This window comes from Aythya ferina (assembly GCF_964211825.1).
Source record: "Aythya ferina genome assembly, chromosome: 5".
Taxonomy (NCBI): domain Eukaryota; kingdom Metazoa; phylum Chordata; class Aves; order Anseriformes; family Anatidae; genus Aythya; species Aythya ferina.
This window is the reverse complement of record NC_140301.1, coordinates 43474150-43496063: the sequence shown is the minus strand read 5'-3', so window position 1 is coordinate 43496063 and position 21914 is coordinate 43474150. Positions and strand designations below refer to the sequence as shown.

The window sequence follows — 21914 nt, the reverse complement described above, 5'->3', positions numbered from 1 at the left end:
ACTTCAGGAAATGCCAAAATATTTAATTTAAAGCAGTTCTCCCCCTCCCCACGTACATGTACTTCCATGCTAGCTCCCACACGCTCCCACCCAGGGGATTTTCTCCACCCTGCGCATGGGACCGTGGGCGAGGCAGATGTCCCTATCACGGGACATGGGGTGGCTGCTGTGTTCCCACTTGTGTCCCTGCTGCCCCGGTTCTGGGACATGTCTCGCCCCAGCAAGAAGAACTTCTGGAGGGAACCACCTCCAAAAAAAAGACCTTTCTGCCAAGTCCAGATGCTGAAATGAGATGTCTAAAAGTAGTGACATCAACATCAGCTCCTAATGATTTGCTAATAACACTAAGTACCTGTCAGCCTCAATCACCAAGCAAACATTAATTATGGGATGCTCCAAACAAGCGGGGGCAGATGTTCGTCCCACTTGTATGGAGGTCAGATATTTTGGGGCTTGGCAGCCGAATGCCTGCATCCGGCCCGGTGGCACCTCACGGTGGGGACCTGCTGGTGGTCACAGATGTCCGGGCCACCCTGAGCTGCTCTGACCTTTTCCAGTGGCCATGAGGCAATCCCTCACCCCGAGATGAAACTAAATTTAAGGCCGGCTTGGTCAGTGCCTTGGGTGAGGGGGATTAGCTGAGTCAAGGCAGTTGGGGACAGGAGCATGTGAGCGGTGGCAGGCCGCGAGGTGCTGAGGCAAGGGGAACGGGCCGCGTGCCTTCCTCCAGCACTGTCAGCACGGCAGGAGGGGGGGATGACAAGGCAACATGTGCCCAAAATGGGGAAAAAAGGAAGGAAGCACGGGGTTCGGGGGATTGCTTCATGCAGAACCAAGTGCTGCTGCTTCAGGCTTGTTACCCTGTGGCTTTCCCTGCCCTGCTCCGAAGGTGGAGCATCAGAAACAGCCTCCAGCAAGTACTGCTGCAGCTTAGCCACCTGTCATGTGGGGAAACTTCTTGCTTCCATCTTACAGACACCTGCAGTAAATTCATTAAGGGTTGGGACAATAACGCCATCATCAGTGCTTGGGACATTCCTTGGGTTTTGGCTTTCCAAGGCATTTCCAAGGGTGCAAGGGGTGCAGAGGGGTGCAGGAGGAGGTTCTTGCACTTAATTTTGGCCATTACTTTCCAGCAAGTGTTTTGGCACCCCACATTGCCCCAGCCAAAGCTGCTTCATGTTTGTGTCCTCCCAGTCATTGACCCAACACTGCTTGGGACACCCCTGGGACCCTAACCCTAAGCCAACGACTCAGCCCCCTCCAGGCTGACGTAGCTCCAATCAGCCATGCAAACCCCCAGAAAAGGAGAAAACTATCAACAGCGTCTTCCACTTTTTCTTTTATTTCCACTCATATCCCTCCCTAGTGACCCTCACCCTCCCAAGGCAACCCTCCTCCCCAAACCAAAGGGATTTCGTGTTTTGTCACACAGAAGTGGACTAATTGCATAACCTATGGGCTTTTGGGGGGCTGACTGGGTTGGATATTAAAGGAAATCATTAAAAATAATGCTGGTGAGAAAACTCAGAGGGATAACCCTTGTTATGCCTGCTTGGAGGCACATCTCCTTTGGGTTGGGGCTTCTTGTCTGGGGTCAAGGGGTGCCCATGCTGATTGCACCCCTGCCCAGCTTTTCTCCCTGGGTGCCCGCAGGGGCATTGCTCAAGGTGTGCGATGCGGGTGCATGGGGTGCCCATCGCTTCCTGGCGTGGGAGGCGATGAATCGACTCCATCATTGCCCCTGCCACCCATCCCGTCAGCTGCCTGCCGGGCTTCTTCTCACCCGTACACACACGCAGCTCCTGACAAAATAAATATATAAATAAAATCGGGGTGAGGCAAACACAGCGAGCTCCCTGCCCCGAGGAGAGGATGCGTCCCCACGGTGGGTGCCAGGCGTGGCCCTGGAGCTGGTGGCTGCGGGGGCGGTGGGACAGGGGTGGGGAAGGATGCTCGATCCCCCGTGGGGGCGGAGGGGCTTTGGGCAGGGCCATGGGCACGGAAGAAACAGGGACAGGAGATACAAGGATTGGCTGCAGCCCAGCACAGGTGAAGACACCAGGGTCGCTCATGGGCTTGAAGACAGGCATGTCCCTAAGCATTTTGCTGCATAAAACCATTTTTTTTCAGAGAAAATAACTCAGGGAAGGCATGCAAAAGCTCAGGTCTCCCAGCTGTGGCCACCAGTGAAATATCCTCACCTACCACTGGGATTAGGGTTTGCAGCAAGACACCAAAGGAACAACTGCCACCCAGGCTAGCTCTGTGGCACCCATACTTAGCATCTACCCTGGGTGACCACAGTCACTGCTGGCAGCAGAAGGGTGTTAATGTGTGTGCCCTGCCAGTCGGCACCGATGGCACAGGACCGATACCCAGCTCCATCCTGGGTGGCTCTTCCTCAACCCTTCCTTTGGTGTCAAAAAGTGAATTTTTGTGAGTTTCCCACCAGTTTAAGAAATGGCGCTGGGGACGGGTGAGGTCCTGGCACTGAGCTGGGAAAAAGTTACCACGGCTCCTTGCTGTGCTTGGGGCTGGTGAATCAGGCGCTGCTAATTAGCTGCATTCATTAACATCGGCACCCGCTGATGTGGAGTCACGGTGTTTTTAACCATTTCGCCCCACGCCTGCCCGAAGCACAGGACCCACCCGGTCTTGCCGGTGTCATCTGCGGAGGGGACCCCGGTGCACAGGAGCAAGCGCTCCTCCATCCCGCGCCGGGGCTGCGTCATCCTACTTGGGAATCGCAAGAGGTTGCAAAATGGTGGCCCGCTGCCAGGGGTGCGTCACCCGCCGCCCACGTCCCACGGCGGTGCCTGCACACCGCTCGCTTTCGGATGGCATGGAGAAGGAAAATGTTGCAGGGGGAGCAAAACCTTTTGCATTGGCATCCCTGGTGGAGGTGCTGAGTGGCACCAAAGTGACACCGGGGACGGGTGCATGTGGGTGCAGTGCTGGCAGCTCTGAACCCATGGGTGCCGAGGCCTGGAGCTAGATTAAACACTGTGGGGACACCTCAATTTTTTTTTTTGTTTTTGCCCTAGCATTGTTGTACACACAGCCCACAGCCACGCGATGCAGGGCCAGGCCAGTTGGATGGGAAATGCATGCAGAGGAGCATGTGGGGCGCCAGCACCTTTCCCCTCCAGCTCTGAGGGAGGGTTTGTGCCTCTCCCTCCCGTCACAAGACGCTGGGAGCACCCCAAGGGGCTGCAGCCCGGTGCCAGCCCGTGTCGGTGTTGGGAGGGATCAGGATCATGCCCTTCACCCACCCACCCCGTGACAGGCAGCAGGCCGTGGGGGGCAGGCGCGACACCTCCCGCTGCCTCGGGACCCACACAACGGGGACCGGGGCCACCGGGACCCTCAGCCCCAGGTCCCCAAATCCTAGCCGAGCAGGGTTTGCTGAGTCACGGGTGCCGGCTCTGCTGACTCATGGTCAGCCGCTCGCCCCGGCCACGTGCCTGCAGGGCAGGAGGGAAGCGGGCCCTGGCCAGCGCCCAGGCCGGACTAACGGGACCTCGTGGCCAGGCTCGCGGAAGGATTTGCTGGGAGCAGCTTTGTTTTATTTTGTCCCCAAGACGCCGTCCTGGCCCCTTTTGTTTTCTCCAAAAGGAGCTTAAGGGGTTTTGGGTGTTGTTTTTTTTTTTTTGGGGGGGGGAGGCAGTGGTGTGATTTAGTGCCCCAAAAAGTTAAGCCAGCTGGGTGTGGGTCTGTGGTGGGTGCTCCTGGACAAGAAGCTTTTGGTGGCACTTGTGGCACAGACCCCAACTGGGGACAGTGGTGGCAGGGAGAGAGAGCAGGAGGAGGCCCAGGGGGGCACTTCCCAAAGGCGCTTACCAAAAGGGGCACCGAGCGATGGGGGCAAGCTGAGGATGGGGCCCCCAGCACAAAGCCCAGGGGGGAGGTGGCATTTTGGGGAGGAACACACAAATTTGGGAGGGTTCCTTCCGGGTGAGCAATCCAGGGTGTGGAAGGACCCCGCAAACCCCCCCTCTGAACTAAAATGAACTAAAATGAAATTAAATTAAACGACATAAGATGAAGTCAAACAAAGTAAAACGAAGTAAAACAAAATGGAATGAAGTAAAGTGAAAGACTACAAAATGAAGTAAAACAAAGCAAAATGAAGCAGAATAAAACAAAAATGAAGGAAAGCAAAGCAAAATAAAACAAAAAGAAAAATAAAATAAAAGCACAATAAAAACAAACAAATGAAAATGAATCAGAATATAATGTAAGATTAATATTTATTTATTTTTTAATAAACTGAAACCAGCCTGGAGGGATGCCCCCCCCACAGTGCGAAGTGTCGGGGGGGGGATCAGGAGCAAAAACACGGAAGGAAAATAAAAACTGGGGGGGGGAAATCGAAAAATGGGGGTTAAAAAAAGAAAAAAGCAAAGAACAAAATGCACTAAAACCAATCTCGTGCCAGCCTCCCGCTGTTGATTCCCCATTCCCGTGCGGGCTGAGTCACGGGGGGGGGGGGAGCCGGAGCGGTGCCCCCCCCGCCGCCTCCGTCACGTGAGGCGCGCGCCGCCCCTCCCCTCGCCGTCAGCTGACCGGGCCCGGGGCCGCGGCTACAAAGGGGGGGGCGCGGGCGGGGTGGGGCGGGCGGCTGCGAGCGGGGACGGCTCCGAGCTGCGGCCGCCATGGGGCCCCGCGTCCTGCTGCTGCTCCTCGCCGCCCTGCTGGGGCCATGCGCCGCCCTCATACGGTGAGGGGCTGCGGGGGGTGCGGGTTCGTGGTGTAAGGGCTCGGGGGTCGGGGTCCTGCGTGGGGTTGTGCTGGGGGGTGGCCCCGTTTGGGGTTTATCCCCATCCCACGCGTGTATCTGGGTGTGAGGGGGGGGGGCTGGGGGGGTTTTGGGACACGTCCCCTCTGGTTTTGGGGTGGGTGAGCACTGTAGGGGTTTGGGGTGCCACTGGTGTGTGTGCACCCTGCGCTTGGATGGTGCTCCCAAGGGGGTTATAGGGAGGGAGGCAGTGGGAGCGCGTAAATCCCATAACGACCCCACAGCAACCCCTGTTAACCAGCTGTCTCATCCCGCAGGATCCCCCTGACCAAGTTCCCTTCCATGCGCCGTGTCCTGACCGAGGTGGGCAGCGAGATCCCCGACATGAACGCTGTCACCCAGTTCCTCAAGTTCAAGCTGGGCTTTGCCGACCTGGCCGAGCCCACACCGGAGATCCTGAAGAATTACATGGACGTGAGTACCCCAGCGGGGCGCCCGGCCTCGCCGAAAGCTGAAGGAGGGAGAGAAACTTCATGTACAGAGCTTTATCCTCTTGCTTTGGCTTGCAGGGCCACTCCAAGCCTTTTGCAGTTGCTTAACATCATTAAGAAGTTAAAAATAATAAGCTTGGTGCCATGGAGCTGCTGTGTTTGCAGCTCCTGACCTATTTTCTTTTCTCCCTAATTGCCGTGTATAGTGGTTGTAAGCAGGGGCCTGTGTGCTTGCTGGTGTTCCTAGCCTCTTCTGGCTGGTTTTGGCAATGCCGCGCTGTGCTTTGTCACGTGGAGGTGAAAAACTTGTCCCCCCCCCATCCTCTTCTGCATGGAAAATCATCCATCCCATAATACCCAGGTAATAAAGCTGAGATTTTCCCCCACGGCGTAGATGCTGCTGCTCGGGCAGGTGTCCCACGCACAGCCCTTGCCTGGGGAAAGGGAAGGTGCTGGCCCTGCTCCCCGTGCTCGTCATGTGGCCGGCCCTGTCCCCACCGGGCACCTTGCTGGGAAGGGCTGCGAGTGTTTAACCAGCGATGTCGAAAGCCTGTTGCACCACGGCATGGGGCTGCTGGAGCTGGGGTGTTTGCCTTGCACTCTGGTGCACAAGAGATGCTCCAGGTGAGGGCTGCTGGGGAGCCTTGCCAAAGATTCAGGTGCTGTCCCAGAGCGTGCCCAGCAAAAATGCTGTCTTGAGTGTAGGAGGGATGGGAAAGCTCCCACACCAAAGTGGGGCATCCTGAAACATTGCTGGCAACAAAGTGAGCCTGTGACATGAGATAAGGGGCTGCTGGGACCTTGCACAGCCAGCAGAGCATGAGGAGCTCTCCTAACTAGAGGAAAGGCACAGCTGCACCTTGCCCACCCTGTATGTTCCCCACAGGTCTACATATGGGATTTATGGGTCTGCTGCAGCCTGGCCATGCAATGGTTTGACCATTTTTGTTTGGCAGCAGCCTGTGAGTTTAAACATCCTGTTGCTTGGAAGGGATTTGACCTTGATGGTAGCTGTTGGTGGCGGAGTGGAAACTTGTAGCGGGTTATTTTTAGGTGGGGTGACTCCAGAGGTAGTGGAAGAAAGCGCTGGCTGTTGCGGTTAATGGCGAGGGGTTATTAATTACTCAGGGAGCAGCCCCAAAGGGTGAAGTGTTCAGGAGGTGAGCTCAGAGCAGGCAGGTCTGATAATCCTGTCTTGGGATTTTTCCCCTTTAACTGAGTACACCCAGACAAAACACTCAGTTCCCACACACCCCAGGGGCTCACCAGCCAGCGCTGAAAAGCCCTGTGGCTGCGGCAGGCCCAGCTGCTTGTGACTTGCAGTTCCTCCCCCAGACTTGCCAGCACAGCACCTTCTCAGCAAGCTCATGCTCTTCTGGCTTTTCAACAATGCAGGTGCTTTGCCCTGGCCTCCTCCTGTCTTGTTCTCCCCTGCTGTGAACCACGCTTCTGCCTGCCCACCTTCCTATTTCTGCTGTGTCTCCATGCCCTAAAAATGCTCCCTGCAAATACCTGTCCTGCTTCTCCCTGATTATCCTTTTCCCACCTGCTGTAATTAGGCTTGAACATCTGAGGGAGCCTCCCTTATGGAGCATGTCACTGCCATGGGTGAGAGGAGGACAATGTTTACGTAAGAAGCCATCCCCATTTTTGTTCCAAAAAGCTCTGGGAAAGACATCCATGATTTTCCCCTTGCTATTACATGCTCTTGTGTTCCCTGGGAGCCTCCAAACCACCAGGACACCCACCAGCCTTGTGTGTGGGTACTGGCCAGGGCTTCTGGTGCCTGTCCCTTGCCACCAGCTTATCTCCCCAGCTCAGGGCAGCTCTGCAGGGCACGCCCTGTTATCAGCGGGCACCTCTGCTCACAGGCCCCTTTCTCTCTTTGCAGGCCCAGTATTATGGTGAGATTGGCATCGGGACCCCTCCGCAGAAGTTCACTGTGGTCTTCGACACCGGCTCCTCCAACCTGTGGGTGCCGTCTGTGCACTGTCACCTGCTGGACATCGCCTGCTGTAAGTGGGATGGCTTCTCCTTCCCTGCATGACATAGGCATCAACATCGGGACCAAAATGCAGATCCCACACCCCAGTGATTAGCTGAAAGCCCCTGGCTTGCATCATTATCGTGCCTGCCTGCTGAGGGGACAGATGCAGATTGCTAATGCAGAGTAGTTTGTGCTGATGGTAGACCCTGCTGATCCACCTGAAGGGAGGATCTGTACTGGGAGGAGAGGTTTGAGATGCTGCCAAGCCCTCCCTGTCTCTCCGGTTCACGCCCTGTCTCCAAAAGCTTCTCTTCTCCTCTCATCATCACCCACGCACAAGCTCCAGCCTTCCTGAGCAGCCTCAGTCCTGCAGCCAGGAGCCAATGAGCACTTCCACAGGTCGCAGGGTTTCTCCCCAAATTATAGACTGTTGTCCCATTGCGCAATGCTGGGGGAAAAAAAAAAATCAGCTTCTTGCCAGATCTGATAGAAACTGTCCTAGTTTCTGTTTTATTGTTGCATGGAGCATGTGCCTACATGTTCATGGATTTTATAGTTAATGAGAACCAGGTAGGTGCTCTTTCCTGGGGTAAGAACATCTAAGGAATCACATGCTTTCTCTTTTTTCCTCTTCTGTGGTGTTACTATGCGATAAACCTCCACAGATGCAGGTGTCAAACCTGGCTGTGGCGAAGTGCCACCTAAAAGTTCCCAGCTGTGCAGCTTAAGCAGAGCGGAGAACCCTGTGGAGCCAACAAATGCGAGTAGGAGAGCTGACCTCCGGTGGCTGTCAAGGGCAGGGAGGAAACCTGGACCTGTGCCCTCCTCGGACAGCCCTATCATGCCTTGCCTAGCCACAAAACGGGGATATGTTACAGTTTCCACCCCTTCACAGGGACAGGCAGCCTGGGCAGGGGGAAGTCCCAGTTCTCTGGGAAAATACTGTGTTATGTGCAGAAAAGTGATAGCTGTATAAAAATTCCAGCTAGCCTTAGCCAAAAAAAATACAAATCTATAAACTGAAGATGTTTGTGTCTGGAGCAGACTGTTTGAAGCCCCCCAGCTCTCCATGGTGTTGTGGGCAGCCATGGGGACATCTGCCTCTGCTGTCTAATGTGCCCTGATGCACTAGCCACACATACTCCAAGCTCTTAATGTGCTGTGGCCAAATCCTATTGAAGTGCCAAATTGGATCTCCCCACCTGATCCCCAGACCTTCTCATTGCAGACAAACCTGCTTTCATATCGCTAAGTCTCTGCTTGTCCTGGTGCCCCAGGGGGTTGTGGGGCTGGGTACGGAGGAGCAGAGGTTTTGTGGCTGATGTGGGGAAGGCAAATAGCAGTGCAGGTGTTTCCAGTGTTACTTTAGGGGTTGGCTTTCACTTGTGACTGACGATTGCTTGGTGCATAAAGGGGAATTAATGCCCATCTTTCCCACTCCCTGGCTGCAGTGCTACACCACAAGTACGATGCCTCCAAATCCAGCACCTACGTGGAGAACGGCACCGAGTTTGCCATCCACTATGGGACAGGGAGCCTCTCAGGATACCTGAGCCAGGACACGGTCACGGTGAGTAGTGGCTGCGTTTCTCCCAGCTGCCCCAGCCAGCTTTTGGTAACAGCACTCAAAGCAGTTTGATTTCAATGGGTCTCACTTCTGGAGTGCCCCACTCCTATCAAGTGTGCTTCAGCCCCGTGTTTCTAAGTGCTTTGACGTGAGGAGGTGACTACAGAAAGGGCAGGCAGGGAAGGGACTAACCAAAAGGTCAGAAAAAGCAGAACTGAGCTTGAGCCATACATATGGTATACTGCAGATGTGCTCTGGCTCTTCTCCTCTTCCTGACCCTGGGAAGTTCCCAGCCTCAGTGCACATCAGCACCACCCTGTGGGTTGCTGGGGATGCCCACCTTGCTGCTGCCATGGCAGCAGCCATCCCTGTGGGCAGCTGATGGCCACACCAAGCAGGAGTAGGCTCTGCCACCATGGAGCCAGCCCCATCCTCGTTCCGCGTGGAGTGGTGCTTACATGTTCAGATGTCTTGGGCGTTCTCTTTGCTAGCCTGGCTGGTAGGTGGTTCGCTAGTAGCTTATTGTCTCAATTTCCTTTTCAGTGAGCAAAGGCTGAACTTCCCACCCTGTGAAGGGTGGGTACCCTGCTCTTGGGACTCTGGGTATTCCTAGGGACAAGTGAACTCAAGTGTGTCAGCTGCTGCAAGTGCAAGCTCCAAGGTTACTTGGCTCTACTTGCTGGGATAATAAAAGCATGTGTTTGTTTAGGGTGGGGAGATCAAGCATTTTGAGTAGGCACACAAATCTAGGTATTTCTGGTTTTGTTAGTTTCAGCTGGAAAGTGTTGGCTTACCGATTTTATAAGGATCAGAGGAGAAGCATCCAAGCTAAAGAAGAGCCTGGAGCTGGGGGGCAAGCAAGGAGCAAGCACTTGATAGCTTGTCCTTAGAGCAGGAAAACATCAAGCTAGCCTTGAAACATCGGATGTGGCTTGTGCATTGCATATGAAGATGCCAGCAGCTCAAAAGTTACCACTTTTGGTGCAGCTCCATCTCTGGGGAAGAGGACTTTTCATGGGCTCATTGAATCTTGAAAATCAGTGGGGACTGTGAGGGAGAGCCGTGGGGGCCACCAGCAGCTCTTCACGCCTGCTTTCCACCTCCTGCAGCCCTCCCAGCTTGGGGCCCCTTTCAGTTTCACTTTGTGCAATTTGTTTCTTGCGTTCTTCGGTTGGCTTAGGGGAAAAAACAAGACAATGGCCTCCCACCCAAGCTTTTCCATGCCTCTTGCTGCACAAAGGCATTTTGCAAGTAGCAGTAATGGTTTCTTAAGCCAGCCTTATAAAACACAGGCAGAGATGGTGCCTTGGGCACCGTGCTGCTGTTGCCAGCAGGGTTGGTGGCAGAGTGGCTGGGTGCTCTGGGACAAGCTCTGGGAAGTTGCTCCTGCGGTCATGGAGCGGGGCAGCGAGGCGAACAGCAAGCTTCATTGTCCTGTGAAAGTGTGGGCTGGTTTAGGCGCTTTCCGGCTTAATGCAGGGGCTGAAGTGAGTCAGAAGGAAAATTGCAGCTTTTTTTTCTGTAATTATCACCCTAATGCCTGCCTGCTAATTAGCTCTCTGCTTCCCAGCAGCACAGAGGAAGGATTTTGTGCCTGAGCTTGTTTGGGGGAGCAGGGACGGCTGTCGGCAAACAGCACGGCTGGTAGCATTTGGTTTCTGTCTGGGCAGGAGCAAAAGTCACCTCTTGATGGGTCCTGGGCAGCATCACCCTTCTGGTGCAGGGGAGCAAGGCGGGCTCAGGGACCTTCAGCTTGGATGCCAGGATGCTTCCACTGCTGGCTCCTTGCTTCCTTTCCGTAGGCGAGCTCACAGTCTGGTGCGGTTCCAAAATGCAGACACTTTGATACAGCCTTTGAGGTTGCTGCCTCAGCTCCAGCTGTCCTAATGGGTGGAAAGAGCCCCAGAAGCATGTGGTAGTACTGATATCCTACCGAAAGGCACTGCTTGGTGGGTGGCCCTGAGTCCTTCAGCCCCTCAGCCCTGACTTTTGTTCAAAGTTGGTGCTGAGCTCCAGCCTCCATGGCTGTGGTGCTCCGTGGCACTGCGCTGCTTGCCCTCCCAAAGAGCAGCTCCAGTCATCCCTCTGCTGATGGGGAACCCTGGCTGTGATTGAAGCCCAACCTTAGGATGTCCTTCAAGGACAGCAGAGGAAGCACCCGTAGGTGCAGGAGGTGCTCTCTTAGTGCCCTGTCTTAATGGCTCTGGGTGCCTTCACCTTCATCTGCCTTCACTGCTCACCTCACGCTTCAACTGATAAAAGCTTGTGGCCACTCTGTGTCTGGCTGAGAGCCAGCTGAGCGATGGAGACAACAGATCTGTCATCTGGCACCAGCGCTCCACTTATTATGCACTTGGATTTCAGTCCTGCTCAGGACTGAGCAGGAACAGAGTTTGAACAAGCCTGCTGAGACCCCTCTGCCAGGCTGCTATTTGCCTCCCTCTTCAATTTCTCTGCATTCTTGAGGAGGACTTCAAACAAACCCGGGCTTATCAGTCTGTTTTCCCTCAGTGGAAGCCTTATTGAGCTTTCTGAGCTGCAGCAGGACCAGCTTTGGGTGGCTGCCCAAGGTAGAGAGTGGGCTCTGCATTTCAGCTTCAAGAGGCAAAACCTTTTTGAAGCGGCTTTTTGCGATCTCTAGGACTTGTGAGCGGATGTATTACTGTGAGCTTCTCTGGACCACATCCTGCCGTGTGGCTTTAGCTATTGCAAGGCTGAATTGCCCTTTCGAAGCTGCAGATACCATTAAAGCCAGCGCTGCCTGCCTGGTCACAGGCTGTCAGACCCTGAGGGGATGTTTGTCATTTACAGGGATCGTTATCTGCCATCAGGTGGGAGAGACCAAGCATTTCAGTCCAGCCTTGTTTACTACAGGGACAATTGCTGGAATCCTAGCACAGACTCTAAAATTGCCTGTGGTGAGCCAGAAGCTGGGCGGCTTTGCCAACAGGACAGCTTTCTGCAATTTCCTTTTTCCTGGGGATCTGCCCCCAGTGAGGGGGGAGAGGTGTTTCAGCTTTTCCAGCAGAGAACATCAGTCCTCCTCATGGCTGGTGACAGACACGACCTTTGTATTCACCTTGCTCTGATTACTGCTTTTGTGCCAACCTTGTTTTCTGGGCTGGATGTTCCCCTGCCAGGGGAGGTCTCTGCAAGCTTGTCATCTTCCTGGAAGCTAGGTGATACCCTGAGAATATCCCTTATACTGGGATGATTGTGGGTCTGGCAGAGGTGAGGAGAATTTGGGGTCCCAGCTGGGTATGGACGTGGCACCCAAGGAGGTGGGACACAGATGAGTTAGCAAAAGCCCAGACTGAGGAATGATGCAGCAAAGAGCTGCTCAAATTGGGAGGAAAGGATGCAGTAGGCAGTAAGAGAAGGGCTGTAAGGGAATGTAAGGTGATAGTGCCCTCTGTGCAATGAGGAAGAGCTGCAAAATGGCATGGCCATTCAGCAGGAGGCAGAAAGGGCCGAGTGAGGTGGGCAGTGAGCAGAGTTCCTGCCCCTGGGGACATGCTGGGCTTTGCAGGGACTCAAGATGCCACTGGGTGATCAGAGTGGACTGTCCCCACCAAGCAGGGTGGCACCAGGATGTCCGCTTTTGATGCAAGGGCATCAAATGTATGGGCAAAAGCATGGTGGTGAGTTGAGCCTGTGTTCAAGGCCACCTCTCCACCCTGATCTTGTGGATAAATTTTCTTCATGTTTATTTTTCTTCTGTCCCCACCTCCCTGCAGCTCGGGAACTTGAAAATCAAGAACCAGATCTTCGGGGAGGCTGTGAAGCAGCCAGGCATCACCTTCATCGCTGCCAAGTTCGATGGCATCCTGGGCATGGCATTCCCCAGGATCTCTGTGGACAAGGTCACTCCTTTTTTCGATAACGTCATGCAGCAGAAGCTGATTGAGAAAAACATCTTCTCCTTCTACCTGAACAGGTACTGTTGGGTTTGGTCGCATGTTCCATTGCCAAGACAAGCCCCACCTGTGCTAGCACTGTTGGGGAAGTCTCGGGTCTCCTCGCTGGAGCAGGGGGGCCAAACCCTTTTCCCTGTCAGTGTGAAGTAAGGAAAAGGAGCAGAAAAGCAGCCATTCTACTGATTAAAAAGCTGGGTAGATCTGCTACCTGATTGCTGCTTCTGATGAAGAGAGGGAGGATCTTTCCAGAGGAAACAAATGTAGAGGGTTGTGATCATGAGATTGCATGCAGCTAAAGCAGCACGAGTTAGAGGGGTGAATGCAGTCCTAGCCTGCAGCAAAAATCCACAAGCAATGTGGCCTTGCCTTCTCATACAAGCACTGTTGATGGGGCTGATCCTTCTTCCTGCACTGGGAAAGCTTTGTAGTGCCTTCCCCCCAGTGCTGCCCAACCCAGGGCACTCTGAGCACCCACTTCAGCCAAAAAAAGTAGCAGGTCTGGAGAGGGGAGGACAGAGAGGGCTGCTTTTGGCAGTTCCAGCGCCATCCCTCCCCCATTGCCATATTTCTTCCCATCTGCTCAGCAGCAATCTTTTATCTGGCAGTAACCTTGAGGATCCGGCTCTGAGGCCGCCGGCTGCAGCAGAGTTGGGCAGAGTTAACCTCTGCAGCGTGCTTAGGAAAATATTCCAGTTTCCCCTTCCTCACCTCAGCCTATCTCAGAGTACCTGTCCTTATACTGACATATTATTGTTCAATACCAGTTGTCTGTCTCCAGTGCTACTAACACTGCTATAAACCCCCCAAATGCCCTGGTGTGTGTTTTGGGGACACCTGGAGGGGTTTTCCTCACCTTGCCTCTGATGTTGGTGACTTTTGGCCTTTCTTTCAGAGACCCCACAGCTCAGCCAGGCGGCGAGCTGCTGCTTGGGGGCACAGACCCCAAATACTACAGCGGCGACTTCAGCTGGGTGAACGTCACACGCAAAGCCTACTGGCAGGTCCACATGGATGCGTAAGTCCTGTTGTGTGTGCAGATAGCCCCGTGTTCCTCACGCCTGAAGGCCTCCCATGTGTTAAACTTCGCTGAGCTGCTTGCCAGCAGCTGCGGAGGAGCAGGATGAGGCCCCAGGAAGGCAGCCCTTGCCTGAAGGGCACGGCGCAGCAATCAGCATGCATTGTTGGAGGCAGGGGGAAGGGGAGCGGGCTGCTGGCCGGGCGAGCCCCGCTGTCTATTCTGAGCTCTCCCACGTGATGGGAGCTGAGAAGCAGGCTGTGAGCAGTGCGTGCCTCTTTCCCAAGGACCGCTGCCCTTCCTGGCGCAGGGTCTTAGTTCTCATCTTCCCCAAGCCACGCTGCGTTGGCAGAGCCTGCAGAGATCAAGGCTGGAGGGCTTTATCTGTCTGCACTGCTGTGAAATGTGATGCAGGCAAGGAAGCCAAGCAGCTCCTCTCCTGCCTTTTTAATGTATGTGAATCCTTCCCTTGCCCACAACCCCCAAAGCTGTCTCAGCACCTGGTTAACCCTTTGCTTTTAGCAGTAGCACAAACTCAGGAGAAGCACCAGGATGTGAGAGCCCCTAGTTTATCACCCTTAGCTTGTCCCTGTGCCCGTCAGCTGTGGTGCTTGCACCAGCATGCAGATGGCAGCCCAGGGTGCCTGCAGAAACACAAACATGCAGCAAGGCCCTCATTTAATTGAAGGCACGGTAGAGAAACAAACCTGTGTTGCATCAAAATTCTGAGCACTCGTCCTTTCCTTAGACCTTCCATAGGTACCTGGTGCAGCCTTCCATGCGTGTCCCTTCTGCCTGGGCTCAGTTTTCCCCTTTTCAGCTCTTCTTTTGCTGCAGCTCGTGCTGGGACATCTGTAAGATGTTGTCTCCTCTCTGGGCATCTCTCCCTAGGGTGGATGTTGCCAATGGGCTGACTCTGTGTAAGGGGGGCTGCGAGGCCATCGTGGACACGGGTACCTCGCTCATCACCGGCCCCACCAAGGAGGTGAAGGAGCTGCAGACAGCCATCGGTGCGAAACCGCTCATCAAGGGCCAGGTGAGGCTGGGGAGGGGCACGGCACGAGTCTGTGGCTGTTGTGGCACCTGCAAACTCCCTGCTTTGGGTGTGTTGCACCCAGATGCTTCTAGAGACACTGGTCTGCTGCTTCCCCTGTTCCCTGATCCCAGCCTGTGCTCCTGTAAAAGTTCCCTGTATAGCAGGGACCCCTCTGTCCTTCAGGGTGGAGATGAGACAAACAGGAGGGCCTGGGTCTTGTGATCCTTGGGAGGTTTTGGGTCACCCCTCTGGGAGGCAGAGGAGAGGGGTGCGAGTTGTGGCTGAGGCCAAGGATTCAAAGATTGATGTTAATGAGAGTCCAGAGGCACTTTAATACAAATGCATTTAATGCAAATGACAGCCCTTCCCTGCCAAGTTTTTAACTGTCATACTTAATCTCCCAAGGTCGTCTCTCCTCCCTGAAATCCTGGAGGGACAGGGAGCCCCTAGGAAGGATCCTGGGGACTCAGCAGACCTGGGAGCTGAACCTGGCATCCTCTGGCCCCAAACTATCCTTAATATCTTTAAAATCCTCTGCCCCACCCCTGCTCAGAGCCTGGGGTAGGAGCAGCTTGTTTACCCTGGCTCAAGCTTTTTATGCACCATGAGATGACTATTTGGGGAGGATGGGAAAGATGTGGTTCTGCCTGGGGGAGGTAGTTCTGTTTCTTGAGGGCTTGGGAGCTGCCATCTGAAGCCTTTGCTGTTTCCATTTCAGTATGTGATCCCCTGTGAGAAGGTGTCATCTCTGCCCGTTGTCACGCTCACGCTGGGAGGGAAGCCCTACCAGCTCACCGGAGAGCAGTACGTCTTCAAGGTGCGTCCAGGGCAAATTCTGCCAGCCTGTTCTCCCCAAGGCCTAACTTTTGATGCCTTTGCTTAGAGCTAAATCAAGAAATCTAAAACCCAAGAGCAAAGCCAGAGCGGGCACCTGGTGGCAGGGAGGGGAAAGCATGAATGGTTGTGGTGATGGCAGTGGCTGCTGGGTCCAGGAAACTTACATAAGATCCTGCAGGAACAAGATCCCCTATGTGATGCTGTCTTTGTTGCCGGGAGGAAAGAAGGGCAGGCAGTTATGGAACTTCCTACTTTCTACAAACCTTCTGCCCTTTTCTGTTGAGTTCTGGTAGCATTAGGCCAGCCTCCTCACAGGACTACTGGTCTGGTGTGACAGCCATCAGGTGATATGGGATCAACTTCTAGCACAGTATTTCAGCAGTGGCTCTTAGATTTCGTAGCTTTCCCAAGCTGTAGATCCTGGGCTGTGAAGCTGAAAAGCAGCTGGGGTTGGCAGGTGTTACTCCCAAGCCCCTGAGGTTGGGGAGAGGTGGGGAACTTTGGCTGAAGTTCTCGTTCTTCCTAGGTTTCTGCACAAGGAGAGACCATCTGCCTGAGTGGGTTTTCAGGCCTGGACGTCCCACCCCCTGGTGGCCCACTCTGGATCCTGGGGGATGTCTTCATCGGTCCCTACTACACTGTCTTTGACCGTGATAACGACTCTGTGGGCTTCGCCAAATGTGTCTAAGCGCCTGACCCCCCCACTGCCTCCGCCATACACACACTTGCACACAGGAGCTGTAGAGAAAGGTTACCAGGATTAGAAACCCAGTCAGTGGAAGAGAAAAAAATTGAGCTAGGTTTAAAGTTAATCAGGAAAATAGTCATTGTTAGTGCCCTGCTGGCTACTTCTCCCCCTCTGAGTAAGTGGTGCTGGGACATCTTGAGTTGATAATGCCAGCTGGAATAGCCCCTCTCCTTACTGTTGTGTCTCCCAGTATTTAAGATTGATTCTTAAAGCTGAACGATTTTTCTCAATGTCCCCCAGCACTGGTCTCGCTCCTGGGGAGGCAGCTGGCTGGCCCTGCTCCTGCAGAGGAGCTGTGGGGCTTCTTCACTGGGGGAGAAGGATGGAGACAGCTATCCCACATGTTAGGTTGTATTTCTGATTTGTCACTGAAGTGGGGGAGTGGAAGGAGGAGTCCCTCACCCCTCTACCCCTCTGGGTGAGGAAGCAATTGTTAGACCTCTTCTCAATGAGTACATAGAATCATAGAATATCCCGAGTTGGAAGGGACCCATAAGGAACATCAAGTCCAACTCCTGGCACTGCACAGGTCTGCCCAAAAGTTTAGACCATGTGACTAAGTGCACAGTCCAAACACTTCTTAAATTCAGACAGGCTCGGTGCAGTGACTACGTCCCTGGGGAGCCTGTTCCAGTGTGCTACCACCCTCTCGGTGAAGAACCTCTTCCTGATGTCCAGCCTGAACTTCCCCTGCCTCAGCTTAACACCATTCCTGTGGTCCTATCACTGGTGTTTACAGAGAATAGGTCACCTGCCTTCCACTCCCCCTCGTGAGGAAGTTGTAGACTGTGATGAGGTCCCCCTCAGCCTCCTCTTCTCCAGGCTGAACAGGCCCAGAGTTGGTGCTGGCTTGGTCCTGAGAGAGCATGTCCTGGGCTGGAGCAGTGGGGGAACATGTAGCATGCACAGGGGTTGAATTTGGAGTCCAAAGGCTCTGTTAGTGTGTCTTTTGTGTTGTGATGACACTAGTGAGAGCTGGGGGTGTGATGCGAGCGTGCCTGGCTCGAGCCTTTTAGATGTAACAGGGCAGGGGTTTGTAGGGGGGGCTCCAGCCAATGGGACTCTTCAGGGAGTAAGAATACAAGGGGGGGGGTCCACAATATTTAATAAAAGTCACTTGATTTCATGTCCCTAAAAGTCCAGCTGTCTTCTGGAGGCTGAGCAAAGCCACTTGGCCCAAGTTCTCTTGGGTTTGGTGAATTTCTTCCATGTTTTTCCTTCTTAACTTCATCTGGAGGCAGCGAGTTGAAGGTAATGTTTCCCAAAGCAGTTAAGTGATCTACAAGCTTAAATCATATGAGACTTTTGGAAACGTTATCCTTGGTGTTTAACTGCCCCAGACTTGAGAGACAGTTGGCGAAGGCAGCGAGGCTTCCAGGCAGGAGGTGCCATGGAGGCTGTGGGCTTGCATTTGCTCCTTCTTCCACTGCCCAGTCCCAAAACCCAGGGTTTAACACCCCTGTACCTGGTATGTCATTCCCATGTAATTAATAGTGAGAGCTCTGTTCATTTACCTTCTGTGCTGCAGACCAAGTGAGGTGCGTGCCTGCTTTGGGGAGGTGGGAGCTGAAGCTGTGCTCGCATTCATGCCTTCTTTCTGGAGATCCAAGATCTGCACATACAGAGCAGCTTGCTTCACGGGGCTGGCATCAGTAGGCAGACACTGGGTGAGCAAGGAGACAAGTGCTGTGAAGATGATCAGCTGTCCTGAAGTCATAGAGAGCAGAACAGAGCTTCCTAAGGCTCCCAGTCCATGCTGAGGGAGAGAAGGTTGTCATATTGGTTTCCCAGTGCTTTGGATCAGGTCCTGAGGTTAGGGAGGTGAGAGAGCTGAGGGTTGCAAGAGAGCCAGATCACCACAAACCACAAGAGATGACCCCAGACTGGACAGAACAGCTGGTGAAGTCCCAGCTAGGGGTTTCCTAGGAGCACCTAGCCTGCAGATGTCCCGTGTCCCCACCTGCTGCAGCTTTGTAACCAGAACTCATGCCATGGAGGGGTCTGGCATGGGCAGTAGGGACAGACCTGAGCACACTCCTAATGCATCTGTTGTCCTGTGTAACCCTGGGTGTGATGTCTGCTGCTTTGCAAAGCTTGCTTTTGCCTGCTCTTAGACCTGTAACCCTGGATCTGGATGTCTGAAGACATCTGTTGCAGACTGAGAACAGCATGCTACTGAAAAAAAATAGATGCTGTAAAATCAACAGCTATTCCAGCACCTCTCCAGAGAGCACACTCTCCCCATTAAGTGCCCTGAGCACCTCGAGGTCCTGCTGAATAATCCCCGAGCTGCAGGATTTATCCAGCACAGCGAGATGGCATCTGGGCACCTGTTAATCAGAGCTGCTGTGGCGTGGGCGGTGGGTTTGGGATGTGGTCCACATCAGATCCCAGCGGGAAGTGAAGAATGTGCCATCAGCCAGCAGTCCTGGGGGGCTGCAATGCCTCATGCTGCTCTTGGGGTAGCCTCCAGGGGAACCTGGCACTGGGCTGGTGCCTGTCCTCAGCCAGGGTGACTGCCTGAGGATGGAGCGTGGCCCAAAACCATGCCCTGGGTGACATATCGTTTGTAGGGCAGGCTGGAGGAGCAGTTCATCTGATGTGACTGCATTTGCCGTACAAATCATAGCCTGCACTGAGCTGGGTCTCCTCCCCTTGTTCTTTTATCTGCATTTTTAAACCAAACTCTAACTGCGTGACTTTTTTTAATCTAATTTGCTGTCAGAATTACTGTCTCATCCTAGGAAATTGAAAAGGAAATACAGTGTTTTCCCCCTTAACTGAGTCTTGTCTTTCCTTGAGCACTTTGAGGGGCCAAATCCTTTCCTGATGTCAAGCACCTGCCTCCCCCAGTCTGTTGGGTTAGTATGTCTGGTGCCTCTCTTGGGTGGACTCGTACATGTCCTTTCCTTCTCTTTGACCAGGAAACGTCCTGGGAGGCTGTTGGAGTTTTATGTTCCAATGTAATGAAAGCAGCTGTAGGGTGAAGTGAACTCCACAGGCTGGTTCCCTGGTCATCCAGGCTGCCTAGGGCAAACTCCTGCTGGGCTTGGGACAAAACGTGGCCCTATAGTGGCAAAAGGAGGAGTCTAGTTTCTGATTCCAGCCTGAAACCCACTAGGGCATGGAGTTCACACTCCCAGAGTCTGGTGATGACAAACAGGGTTGTTTCGTGTTTGTTTGTTTTTTTCAAAACACAGCAAAAACCACTTCCTCTTGTCTGACCGAGTGCTTTTTGAGTCCTAGTGCTGCTGTATGGGAACTGGAGTCTCTAATGCAGAACGCAGGCCCCATGTGCCAGGTGCAAGATAAGAGCTAATCCCTACTCTGAAAAAAAGCATCATCTACATAAGCAAGGCAGATGCAGCCAAGTACCATCCTATTTTCTGAGCACAGATCTAAGCATGCGGAGAGCTTAACTGATTTCCTTGCTGGCAGTCCCGAGCCTCTATTCCCCCAGGATGCCTCAATACCCCAATCAGTCATTGTCCTCTGTTAAAGGGATGGATCTAACCCCAAAGGGACTAGCTGGGTCCCAAAAACCAATCATGCTGCCTGCCATTCCTCAGTAGCCCAAGGGGAGGAGATGTCACTGATAGAAAGGTGGGGATCGTGCCTGAGCCTTTAATCACACTGTGAGTGTTGAACGTTGCACCTCAGCAGGAGCAATCGCAGGCTCGATCTTGGCCAAGAGCTGGAGAGCCAGGACTGTCCTCCTGTGCTTTTCCAGCAGGGCACACACCCCCACAGGCAGCCCAGCCTCAGCCCTGTGTTATCTTGCCCAGCCAACGCTCAGGTTTTCATCAGCCCCCTGGGTTACTGCAACATCCCTGCCGAACCCCACCTCTGACAACTTTATAGCTTGTTCCCAAGGGACCCGCCCTCACCGCAGGCCATCAGGAAAGGAAGGATCGGGCCCCTCGCTGATGGAGGTAACGTGCTCCTCTGGCTGGCGCAGCAATTTGTTGCTTTTAGAAACTATTTTAATAACTGCGAATGACTAAGCACGTTGTTTGGGGCTGGTGACTTTTCCTTTTTATGCTCTTTTTTTGATCTGTTTATTTTTAGGTTCCTTTGGGAGGGGAAAAGGAGTGCAGCACAGACTAAAACCAGAGGACAGGAGAGAGAAACCAAGGGAGAGCAGGGAGGTGGGATTCACCCTCCCAGGCTGCAGACCACCTTGCTGCTGATGAGGCTCAGCAACCCACTGGGGATTTTCCTAGGGAGGGTAGGAATGAGCCCTGAGCGGCTCCATTACAGGAGAATTATTTTGGGGCCGGAAACATCTTTCTGTTGCAGAGTGCTTAAGGTGGAGGGCTTGTACATGTGAACTTTAAAGACCCATAGAAAATAGGAGTAGTGTTCAAATAACGCAGAATTTTTTTTTTTTTTTTATTCTCCACATCATTTTTTAAAGCATCCCATTCACGGCAGGCTGTGCCACATTCCCCAGCACCACCCTGCCACCTCCTCCCACCTCCTCCAGGTTCCCTCTTTGACATCTCCTCCTCTCCTTGCCCTCCATCCCTGCCTGATGCTAAAAAGAGGAGCAGCACCCAACGCTGGCAAGGCAAATAAACACCAGGCTCATCTTCAGCTGGTGCAAACCTGTTGTCTGCAGGTGGAGGAGCCGATGAAGGAGGAGGACCGGAGACACAGGTGGGGCTGTGCCCCATCTGGGCCAGCAGTCCTGCACGCTTCAGGGGAAAGGCATGAATGGAATCTGAGGTTTGGGGGATCACGGAGCAAGAGGAAGCTTTGTTCCCTCCTTCTGATCAATGCTGGGAGTCAGCCGTGCTGAGGTCCGGTCCCTTAGCCACCTGGCTTTGACCTCGCTGATGTCCCCACAGCTTTCTGCAGGCTTGGCTACACCAAATGAATGGCATCTGCTGATGTTTTCCCTTCACCGTTTACCTTATTTTCCAGTTCGTTAGTGACTGTTAAAGACGCTAATTTTCTGGGGGACCACGTGGCTCCCTGATGATCATTTTTTACCGTGTTGAAGATTGACTTTTCACTCTGGGGCCCTGAATGGTTAGCCAATACCCAGGACCTTGCAGTTCGTTACCATTTGGAGGGGAATTAATGGTACAATCCAAAATTCATTGCAATCCTGCTCATTTAAAGGGTTTATCCCCAAGTTCACAGCCGGGACTGCTTCTCAGGATGTTGGCTTTCCAGCTGGTTTCTCCTCTGGCACACACACACCCAGCAGCGTGGTGTTTGGGACCTTCTCCTTGCTTGCATGGGGCAGCAGCATCTCCTCGGGCAGTCAGCAATCCGCCTACCCGGGGTTTCACCGTTCCTCCTGGAGGAAGGATGCTCTGCACAGCTGCGGGTTGCAAAAAGCCAAGTGAATCAGTCACTATTTCTTAGCTCAGCACTTTGAGGGTAGGCTTAAAGCACTTACAGAGGATTTCCCTTCGCCTGCAGGTAATGCTCGCGTAGACTTTTATTTTACCCGGCTTCTTTACAAGCCTTGCAAAGTCCTGCAAAAAAAAAAAAAAAAAATCCATTTGTAGGATTTCTCTGGGATTTCTCTGCTGTCCTTCCCTGGCACCCCAGCTGCCACTGC

General features: G+C 53.6%; 1 protein-coding gene and 1 long non-coding RNA gene across 2 annotated transcripts; one reads left to right on the top strand and one right to left on the bottom strand.

Annotated features, from left to right (window-relative positions):
- The first annotated feature begins 4583 nt into the window (after window positions 1-4583).
- CTSD (cathepsin D) lies at window positions 4584-19119 on the top strand. Its single transcript, XM_084520605.1, has 9 exons — window positions 4584-4723; window positions 5059-5215; window positions 7124-7247; window positions 8671-8789; window positions 12524-12723; window positions 13596-13718; window positions 14610-14754; window positions 15473-15571; window positions 16118-19119. Exons 1-9 carry the CDS (start codon window positions 4659-4661, stop codon window positions 16277-16279), a joined length of 1194 nt encoding a protein of 397 aa, XP_084376731.1. The 5' UTR covers window positions 4584-4658; the 3' UTR covers window positions 16280-19119.
- On the bottom strand, window positions 16203-21829 carry LOC311437386. The gene is made up of 2 exons (XR_014693433.1): window positions 21750-21829; window positions 16203-21671 (listed from the first exon to the last, which is right to left on the bottom strand). It is a non-coding gene; the product is annotated as an uncharacterized lncRNA (long non-coding RNA).
- Between the last annotated feature and the right edge of the window lie 85 nt (window positions 21830-21914).

Coding starts and splice junctions, on each gene's coding strand:
- CTSD (XM_084520605.1), top strand. CDS start 4,659: ATGGGGCCCCGCGTCCTGCTGCTGCTCCTCGCCGCCCTGCTGGGGCCA. Junction 5,216..7,123: donor TCCTGAAGAATTACATGGAC/GTGAGTACCCCA, acceptor CTCTCTTTGCAG/GCCCAGTATTATGGTGAGAT. Junction 13,719..14,609: donor TGGCAGGTCCACATGGATGC/GTAAGTCCTGTT, acceptor ATCTCTCCCTAG/GGTGGATGTTGCCAATGGGC.